This window comes from Physcomitrium patens, chromosome 3 (assembly GCF_059467195.1).
Source record: "Physcomitrium patens ecotype Gransden chromosome 3, ASM5946719v1, whole genome shotgun sequence".
In the NCBI taxonomy this organism is placed as follows: Eukaryota; Viridiplantae; Streptophyta; class Bryopsida; order Funariales; family Funariaceae; genus Physcomitrium; species Physcomitrium patens.
This window is the reverse complement of record NC_143412.1, coordinates 7204093-7214626: the sequence shown is the minus strand read 5'-3', so window position 1 is coordinate 7214626 and position 10534 is coordinate 7204093. Positions and strand designations below refer to the sequence as shown.

General features: G+C 35.0%; 1 protein-coding gene across 1 annotated transcript; it reads right to left on the bottom strand.

Annotated features, from left to right (window-relative positions):
• Nucleotides 1-214: 214 nt before the first annotated feature.
• On the bottom strand, nucleotides 215-1912 carry LOC112279680 (methylsterol monooxygenase 1-1). Its single transcript, XM_024514337.3, has one exon. The coding sequence runs from the start codon at nucleotides 1625-1627 to the stop codon at nucleotides 683-685; it is 945 nt and encodes a 314-aa protein (XP_024370105.1). The 5' UTR covers nucleotides 1628-1912; the 3' UTR covers nucleotides 215-682.
• Nucleotides 1913-10534: the final 8622 nt, after the last annotated feature.

Below are 10534 nucleotides of genomic sequence, written 5' to 3'. Positions count from 1 at the left end.
TTCAAAAGCAAGAAGATACTCCCTATGAATCATATTAGACCCACTAGGAAAATTCGGAATACGAAGACATAAACACACGCATTCAGAATAGGTCATCCTTGGAAGTTCACTAATTTGAACGCAATCGAGAAGAGGGGAAAATGGTAGCAATAAGCCTCGGTTTCTCAAGGAAAAGAATTAGACTCCTGCATCTAGAATAGTTGCTAGAAATGAATCCGAGAAAACCTGATGATAAAATGCTTAAATTCATGCCAAGTACGCCACCAGCAGAATCCAGACATTTTAAGTGTATTATGCATCACAATATTACGAAATAACAAAGGTTAACTGTGCACTAGCCCTATCCAAGGAATACACGCTCTATTGAATAGAAGAAAAGAACGTTCAAAGAGCTCTGCATGCTACAAACTCGTGACTGATCCCTGTAGCATGAGGTTGAACTGGTGCACATTCTATCGTAGTAGGTGGGGCAGAACGTATTGCATATTTGTCACTTGACCTGGTCTTCTCATAATGTAGTGCTTCTATTCCTCCACTAGAACGTCTTCGGTGTCTCATTTGTGTCCTAATTCAGATGGCTGCAGAAGAGAGAAGCTACATTCTAAACAGAAATTCCAGCGTGAAAGGGATTGCAGCCGAAAAATCGACGGAGACATCGAAAGTATCATGAAAAATGGAGGCATTATGACGCTCTGATACCCTCAGATAAGGAGGCAGGGAGGCCTTTCAGGTCATTCTTCTGAAGCCATCCATTTCCGTTCTGTTCTTGTGCTTGGCCCTTCGCGACCAGCCCCCGCTTGTGCATCTCCTTCATGTAGCGGTATCCCTTATCGGTACCATAGATCCAATCGCAATATGTGAACACCGAGGCAAAGTTGCTCGAGCACTTCGCTCCAACAAAGTGGTGGTAATCGTGATACTCTGCCCCTCCATAGAAAGGAATCAGGCGTGTAGGATTCCAAGGAAAATCGTATCCGCTATGAGTCTCAATGGCCTCCAACTGACGTATCGCAATCCAAAGCCAGAAGGTGATGATATGACCAGGCGCCATCGCAGGACCCACGAAAGTCGGCACTCCTAAAATCATAACCTCCGCCCAGTGTGCATACGGCGCGGCAAAGCTCATCGGAGTCGCAAATTCATGGTGTACACTATGTATCTTATCGTACCACCAACCATTATGCAACCAACGGTGCAACCAGTAGTTGCCGTAATCTTCCACCATGGTATACAGAACAAGCTGCATGCATACCTCTCCGACAGACGGCAACGGCACACCAAACCGAATTCCTATAGACCTCACCGCAGGAAACGAGCACAGCTGCAAAGGCCCAACCACCGTGAAGAATGTCCACATCACAACCTTGTAACACCGCCATGTTGCTGATGGCGCATTATGCACTCCAGGCTGCACCTTGTACTTCTCCGCACTCTTCACCTTCCACACATCCAGCAGCACGTAGGGCAACGGCGCGATCGTGAAGATGGTAAACAAAAAGATGATGTTCAAACAGTACAAGTAATAGTCACTCACATTGTGAGTCCCTTCCCACCACAATCCTTCCCAGTACGTCAACGATCTCCCTAAAGCCACCTCCGCTTGGCCAATGTTCGTAAGTAAAATCATCTCTCTCTCTCTCTCTCTCTCTCTCTCGCTACTTCAATTCCCACCTTGATCCAACGCCAAGAACACCCTCCGATCTGCAGATTCACATCCAAATTATCCCGAAAAAACCCACACTTCCTCCTCCAAAAACACTGTATAAAAATGCCGCAACCAATGCAATGCGAAACTCACGATGCAAGTGCAGACTCCTAGAAGCTAAATAGGCACGACACTCCCGATTCTCCAGATGCTGCGGCAACTGATTCCGCAGGACAACATATTTCAACTGTTTGTTTGTAATGGAGTGTCTGTTCGTCCTCTAGTATAACAGTTTCTCCTCTTCTTCATGCTTCTCCACCTACACAACCTTCCTCTGTACATGCCTCACGTGTATTGTGCAATCGGAAGAATGAAGAAGAAGAAGAAGAAGCTGCATGTACTCAATGCTTGCTCTCATATTATTTGTAAAACGCTTGTCTTGTTGTTCCAAAGGCATAGCTGCTGATGCCACACTACTGACTGTTGTAGTGACCATGATTTTGAAGTCAATTCATTGTGAATCTTGATTCACAATATTGTTTTAGTAGATTCTGTTGCTAGTTTCTGATCAAGGTCAAGTGTCAGATAGTGATATTAGAGAAGAATTTATGTCTAGAATTAATATTCTCTGCTAATCCAATGTTGACATGAGAGTGTTCTAATGCTCTTAGGGCTTACTTTTATGCTTGATTGGTGGATAAAATTGAAGCTAAGATATAAAACCCTCCTCTAATTTTTTGATACATTATTAGTTTTAGCAATGGAGTCTGCAACTTGTCCTTAAATGACTTTGGGGAGCGAAAAAGATGGGTGATGCAATTATTAGGTAGATATTTGCAATAGAAAGTCATTAGGTCTTTTTATAACCTCTTATGAAAAGTCACTTGCCTGTTTATCAAAAATTTCTTTCTATGACCTCTTATGAAAGATCATAAAGTAATTTACATTTTTAGACAAGGAAGTGCAAAATTTAAAAAATGGGTAGATTTTGCCTTGTCGAGGTCACTGGATGTGGGCAAAGTCCAAGAATAACATTGCCTATTCATTGAACATAGAAGAAGCCCTTAGTAGTAGACAAATCTTAGATTGTGTGAATCAATATGTGGTTCTTAAATACTTAGAAAATTGAATGAGTAAAGTGATTTTGCATCTAGATGTTTCTCTAAAGTATTTAGAAGCTAACCTATATATAAATTTGTTGGTAGGAGTCTAAAATGGTGACTTTTTGGATTGATATTTATTTATTTTTAAAATTAATAATTTATTATTATTATTATTATTATTATTATTATTATTATCATCATTTAGATATTTTAAGCTTAAGGGTCTATTGGAAATGGTGTTGATTTCAAAATAAAGATTTTAATTGCAATTATTTTGGCATTGTTTAGTAAATTTAGATTCTATTTAAAAAAAACTAGAATCCTTTTAGACTAACAATTATTTGATTTTGTTACACATCAATTTATTAACTCAATATGTAAAGAGACTAAACTTTTAAAGCTATTTGTTTTTAGAATGATTCAAAACTTAAAAACTAAATTTTGTAGAGAAGAAAGAAAAAAAGAAAGAAAAACTTAGAAGAAGTGATTCTTTAATAGTAATGCATCTTCTTAAAATACATGTTTTGGATAGTAAATAATAAAAAATAAAAATAAAATAATTTTAAAGAGTCTTTGTAGTTAAATAAAGGATTAGTAGATTCTTGAATATTCTTAAAGTTTAATATAATGACATAACTAGATGCCAAAAGGTATTATTGATATATAATTAATTAAGACCTTAAATAATTAATTAAATTTTAAATATTTTATCTGTTATAATAGATATTTAGAAGTATGTAATATCTTATAAGTATTCTTTTAAGATTTTAAAGCCTTCTATACACCTATAAAATATTTCATAATATTAAATAAGCTTCAATTGTTTCTATAGCTATGTTGAATTTTTTTTTGATAATAATCTAAAAAAATTATATGAAAGATTATTTAAATAATTATATGAAAGAACATCTAAGTTATTTTAAGATTTATAGAACTTTTCTTAAAAACTTGTATAGGATCTAATTTCCATGATATAATTAAAAAAATAAGTTAAGAATTATTTTTTTTAATGTATTTTTTTATAATTAAAATTTTATCTAATTTTAACTTCATAAACATAATATAATTTTAAATATAATACTTAATTTTTTTGAAATTCTTAATGCCTTCATCTTTGGTTTTTAGATCTTTTACAATTTCTTCATATTTTTTTAAAAATTAAAAATATTTATATTTTTTTTAACTTTAAATTTTTATTTTAAATAAAAGTACATTATCTTATTTCTAAAAGAATACAATTGCATCTAGAAGGTTGTAAAATGTTTAACTTTGGCTAAAATATTTTTTATATAATATCTATTTTTTAAAAAATATATTGGATTTAAAAAATAATATTATATTTAGAAGTTTTAATTTTAATTTTAATTTTTTTTTTTAATATATTTATGTAGAAAGAAAGTGAATCATGAACCTAGCATTGTACACATACATGCATCAACAATTGAGAGTTATGCTCTTGGCATGTATTGACAAGGTACTAATACAATAATTAAATACACAAAAGATTAGACACTGAAAAGAGAGAACAAACAAATGAAGCTAAATAAAACTATGGATGAATGAAGCTTATCACCATGATATGGATATATTATAACAATAGAACTAAGAGCATTAAAGTTTACAATACTGTCTTTTACTCATTATTTTTCTTATTTCTTAGTTTTACAAAGATGTCTTGTATTTAATTACTTTCTTTTATGATAGTAATTTTTATGTAGAATCATGTTGCAAACCTAATTATTGTAAGTAAATTACTTTGATTAAATATACATATTATGAACATGTTGAATATACTTAAAAAATCCTATTGATTTGAATAATTATAAAAATTTGCTATTGTTGGAATTGATACTATTGTTGTTATGACTTCTCATGCTTTTATTTCATTAGTTCTTTGATTGGATGTTGGATTGGATTTTCTTTCAATTCATGGCATCACTTAATGATGTCAAAGAAGTAGAGGTCTTGAAACCTCTTGAAAGTGTTTATAAGAGGTTAATAAAGTAAGACTCTATATTTAAGGTTTAAACTTTAACTATATCTTTTAGAATTCCTAATTATAATAGGTTTCATAGTAATGAAAGTGATTCAAAAGAATATTTTGTTAATCCTAGCCTTTGGTGGAACAATCACATTAATAAAAAAAATAAAAAAATACTTGATTTTAAGTAAAGGATTTTAGAAGGTATCAAGGACATATACTAGGAAGTTGTAGAAGATTCTAGAAGGTTCTAGAGAAGCTTTGTAGTTTATAGAAGCTACTTGAGAAGTTTTCAAGCTCGTGGAAGCTGCTTGAGAAGCTGCTTAGCTCGTAGAAGCTACTTGAGAAGCTTGCTAACTCATAGGAGCTGCTTGAGAAGCTTCCTAGTTCGTAGAAGCTACTTGAAAAGCTTCCTAGCTTATAGTATATATAAGAGCCGAGACTGAGGGGATGTCACGGCCATAATCATGTAAGCTAATAATTACATATAGAAATAGGTAGAAGTAAGTAAAAGTAGATAAAAGTAAGTTAATTCTATAATATTTAATATAGAAGCTTCTTAGAAACTTCCTAGACGCTGCTTTGACTTCATAGGTGTCTTTAATTGACTTTTTGAATTAGAAACGTGGTCAACAAGTTGGCCACGTGCCACACATGTTGTTAGCTTGAAGATCAAGCTAACTATGTGGCCCACACGTAGAAAAACTTGCCTTGTAAGTCAAGGCATGTGTCCTACAAAGTCAACACATATTGGAGGTCCTATAGAACGTCGCCACGTAGCCCCTAGTTAGATAGTATATATAGAGACAAGAGTGAAGGCTTCTTCACTCTTGTCAACTCCTTTCTTGCTTCTAGTCTAGTTTCAAGGGTCTCTAGTTTTCTTGTCTTTTGGCAATAGCCATTCTAGTTTCTCTTTTCAATATACATACTTATTATTCATATTTTGTTACTTTTCTTTGAGTGAAGGCTTACTTGTCTGAACTATTTTTTCATCGAGTTCTTGTCCTTGACAGATTGACAAGAGTGCACTTACAATATCAGAGCTTTGTTTTTCTTGAGTAAGAGTGGATTACCCCTTTCTCTTGACAAGGCATAAGCGTATTAGAAGTTTGCGGATTACCCACTTCTAAACTGATATTGTTCTTAGTATCTTCTTTGTTATCAAGTCTTTCTTTTCTTTTGTCTTGAGCAGTATCAAACAAATTTTTCTTCTTAGTATCATTATGGCAGAGCTTGTTGAAATGAAGAGTACAATGGCACAAATGCAAGAGCAAATAAGGGAGTTAATGCTTGCGATGCATCAACTCAATTCATATTTTGTTACTTTTCTTTGAGTGAAGGCTTACTTATCTGAACTATTTTTTCATCGAGTTCTTGTCCTTGACAGGGGATCCTCAGTCTCAACAACACACCTCTTGGAGCTCTAGCTCACCTTTTTAGTGTTGTTCTTGTACTCATCTGATTAATCTAGTTCTTATCAATTCTTCTTGAGCTTCTTGTTTAGATTTCCAGTCAATATTCTAAATTCGTGACAGTTTGTCCAGACTGCATTCATCTTTCATATCAGAGCTAATTCTTTCTTGTTAGAGTGTGGATTATCCCTCTGCTTGAAGGTGCTAGCATTTTAGAGGTTGCGGATTACTCTCTTCTAAACTGATATTTTTTCTATTATAATATTGGAGTCTTAACTTTCTTAAAGAGAGTGGATTACCCCTCTTCTTGAAGGTTTTAAGGTGTTTTAGAAGTTGCGGAGTACCCTCCTCTAAACCAATACTGTCTTCTTGTAGAGTCATTTCTTTCCTTCTCTTAGAATGGCTAGAGGTCAAGATATTAGTATGACTGATTATTTGGAGTCCAAGTTGGACACCATTATGAATGCTCTTGCTACGTTATCATAGAGAATTGTAGAGATTGAAGGATTTATTGCAAGACTTCATAATGATGGAGCATCCGGGATGGCACAATCGAGGATTCACCAGCCTTAAGCTTCAGTACCAAGAGAAGCAACTTTGCCTCTAGTTCAACAAAGACCATTGATTTTACAACAAAAAGAGTCCCAAATTAGCCTTCCAAACAAGTTCAATGGTACGCGTTCCCAATTTTGAGGTTTTGTCAATCAAATTAGTTTGATAATAGCTTTATAGCCCAAACACTATGTGATAAAGGAGTCACGTGTTGGACTGGTTGGAACTTTGCTCACGAGGCAAGCTCTATCATGGTTTGCTCCTTTGTTTGAGAAAAGATCATCAATTTTGAACAACTTCAAAACTTTTTTGGAGGCATTTGTGGAAGCATTTGGCAAACATGACAAGGTGCAATGGGCTACAACAAAGATCCAGTTCCTACGACAAGGGGCACACTCCGCATTAGTCTATGTATCAGATTTTAGACAATTAGCATGCGACATCAACTGGGATAAGGAGGCATTGATGAGTCAATTTTATTTGAGTTTGAGGAACGATGTGAAGGATTTGTTATTATCTCTTCTCGATCCACAAATGCTCAACGAAGCCATTAGCCAAGCTGTAAAGTACCATAATCACCTGTTCCAACGTCACCAAGATCAACGCTCAAGACAACATACGGCTTCCCACACTTCAATTATATTAGCAAGTAGCTTGAATTCACATTCAAAGGAGGAAGACATGCAAATTGACATAGTATGTATCAAATTCTTAAGACTAGAAGAAAAAAAATAGCGTATGGAGGAAGGACTATGCTTGTATTGCGATGAAGAAGGCCATAGAGTTGGAAATTGCTCCAAGAAGCAAAATTGACATGTTGTCAGGACCAAATGCATATTTGTTCAGGAAAACGAAGATGTCCAATCCTAATAGGGATTGTACAGCTTGACGATTCAATACCACAACAACAATGAGGTTCCTCTCTTTTTGTTCAGTCTGCCCATTGCTTTACCATTTCTTTATCTTTTGGCCCTCAGAAACTAAAAACCTTAGCGTTATTAGTTTTAGAAGCATCTACTTGCTTTTTAGACAAAGGATTTGCTAAGCATGACGAGATTACTTTAGTACAAAAATCTAAATCCATTCATATAGAAGTAATAGATGCACAACTTTTATTGTCTAGTAGTGTCACCTGTGAATCAGAACCTATAGAGGTGATGTTTAAAGACCATAGTAGTTATATTATTTTTAATATTATTAGAATCCCATCAAACCCATTTATTCTTGATCTTTCTTGGTTAGAAATACATAATCCATTTATAAATTGGAGGTTATGAAGGATGAAATTTCTTATAGAACGTTTCAGGAGTAAGCCTGTTAAAAGATCCCGAATCAAAAAATCCTTATTTATCAGAATAAGAGCATTTGTAACATCGTCCAAGGAAGGCACATCGTTTGTTATTTATGCGACTCCAACTAGCAGAGAGAAGATTTTGACAACAAATATACCAAAGCAATATAAAGATTTTGAAGACGTGTTTCAAAAGAAGAATGCTGACAATCTATCAGAGCATCGACTATACGATTGTGCTATAGACTTGCAGGAAGGAGCACAACCACTTTTTGGCCCAATCTACAATTTGTCGTAGATGGAGTTAGCAGAGTTGCAAAAGTATATTGACGAGAATCTAGCCAAGAACTTCATTCATCATTCAAAGTTGCCAGCTGGGGACAACAATCTTATTTGTGAAGAAGAAAGATGGCTCGTTGCAGATGTGCATGGATTATCGAGGTCTCAAGAAGGTGACAAAGAAGAATCGTTATCCATTACCCCTGATATCAGGTCTTTTAGAGCAACTTGGGAGTGCAAGGATCTTTACAAAGATTGATCTAATGGGAGTTTACAACCTCGTACAAATCAAAGAAGGAGACGAATAGAAGACAACTTTCTGTACAAGATATGGCCATTTTGAATATAATATCATGCCTTTCAGTCTTACGAATGCTCCGGCGGTCTTTCAACACATGATGAATGACATCTTTTGGGAGCACCTTGATGATTTTGTTGTCATCTATCTAGATGATATTTTGATATTTTCCAAGAACGTAGAAGAGCATGAGAAATACGTTTGTCTAGTCTTTGAAAAACTCTATGAGTGAGGACTTTATGCCAAATTGGAGAAGTGCTTGTTTAACCAAACTGAGATGGAATTTTTGGGATTCATTGCAACTACAGAAGGCTTGAAGATGGACCCTAAGAAGGTGGAAGCAATCGTATCATGGGAAGTTCCAAAGATGATTAGAGATCTAGAATGCTTTCTTGACTTTGCTAACTTCTATCGGATCTTCATCAAGAATTATTCTCAAGTTGCTCCTCCACTCACTCAGTTGACATGTAAAGACAAGCTCGAATGGAGATCTCTAGAAAAAAAAGTATTTCAAGATCTTAAGGCGGCATTTACTACGGCTCCAATCTTGGTACATCTGGACTTTACAAAGGCCTTCTATTTGAAGTCCGATGCTTTAGATTTTGCTATGGAAGCTGTACTTTTGAAGATAGGTGCAGACGAGAAGCTTCATCTGATTGTAATCTACTCTCAAAAGTTTCCTGCTGCAAAGATCAACTATGAGATCCACGATAAAAAACTTCTTATGATAGTAGATTCTTTCCAAGAATGGTGTCACTTTCTCGAAAGAGTTACACATCCAATAATCGTATATATGGATCACAAGAATTTAGAGTACTTGATGTCAGCTTGGATTCTAAATCATCGTCAAGTTCAATAGAATATATTGCTATCCAGATTTGATTTTGTTATTACTTATCAACCTAAGAAGCAACAAGGACTATTTGATGCATTATCAAGGAGATCTTATCTAGTGCCAAAGGTAAGAGAAGCAACATTTGATCAACAGTGTACAACATTGCTGAAGCCGAAATAATTCAGGCTTTGCTCTGCTATAGTGCCAATTGATTTTGAGTTCTTCAATCAGGTACTTACTGTGAGTATTGGAAATTCTATAGCCATCGATATCATGCAATAAGTCAATAATGACAAGTTCAAGGTGAAAGGAGATCTTTTATACTTTGAAGAGCGATTGTATATTCCAAAGGAACTAGCACGACTCCGAGTTCTACAATCTTCACATGACTTTTCAGCTGCATGACATTTTGGATTCAATAAGATCTTGAAACTTATTTCTCCAGATTTTTGGTGGCTCAAAATGTGGAAGGATGTCAAGGATTTTGTCCTCTCTTGTGATATTTGTTCAAGATCCAAGAACCCTCGACATCGTTCTTATAGTCTTCTTCAGCCATTGCCTATTTGACATCGGCCATGGTCTTCAGTTTCCATGGACTTTATTATGGACCTGCCACCATTGAATTCATTTGACAGCATCTTGTTGTGATAGATCGGCTTACAAAGATGGCACACTTTGTCCCTTGCAAGAAAACATCATCAAGAAAAGACACATCAAGGCTCTTCCTTAATAGTATGTATCAATATCATGGTTTATCAGATGATATAATGTTGAATCGAGGAACCCAATTTGTATCAAAGTTTTGGAGATCTTTTTTTGAGATATTGAAGATAGATATCAAGCTTTCTTTGGCTTTCCATCTTTAAACTGATGGCCAAACAAAACGGATGAATCAAATTTTGGAGCAATATTTACGATGCAACATCAACTATTAACAAGATGATTAGATTGCATATCTATCATTAATCGAGTTTACATATAACAACACCCTTCATGCGTCGATTCAACAAATACCATTCTTTTTTAACTATGGATATCATCAAAAGCTTGATTTGTTGAATCCATCAACCAATAACAACCCGACAGCTGAAGGATTTGTGAAATAACTATCGGAGCTTCAAACTACGTTGAAGCTTCA

Bases quoted from the DNA above. Each gene is read 5' to 3' on its own strand.
- LOC112279680 (XM_024514337.3), bottom strand. From the start codon at position 1,627: ATGATTTTACTTACGAACATTGGCCAAGCGGAGGTGGCTTTAGGGAGA.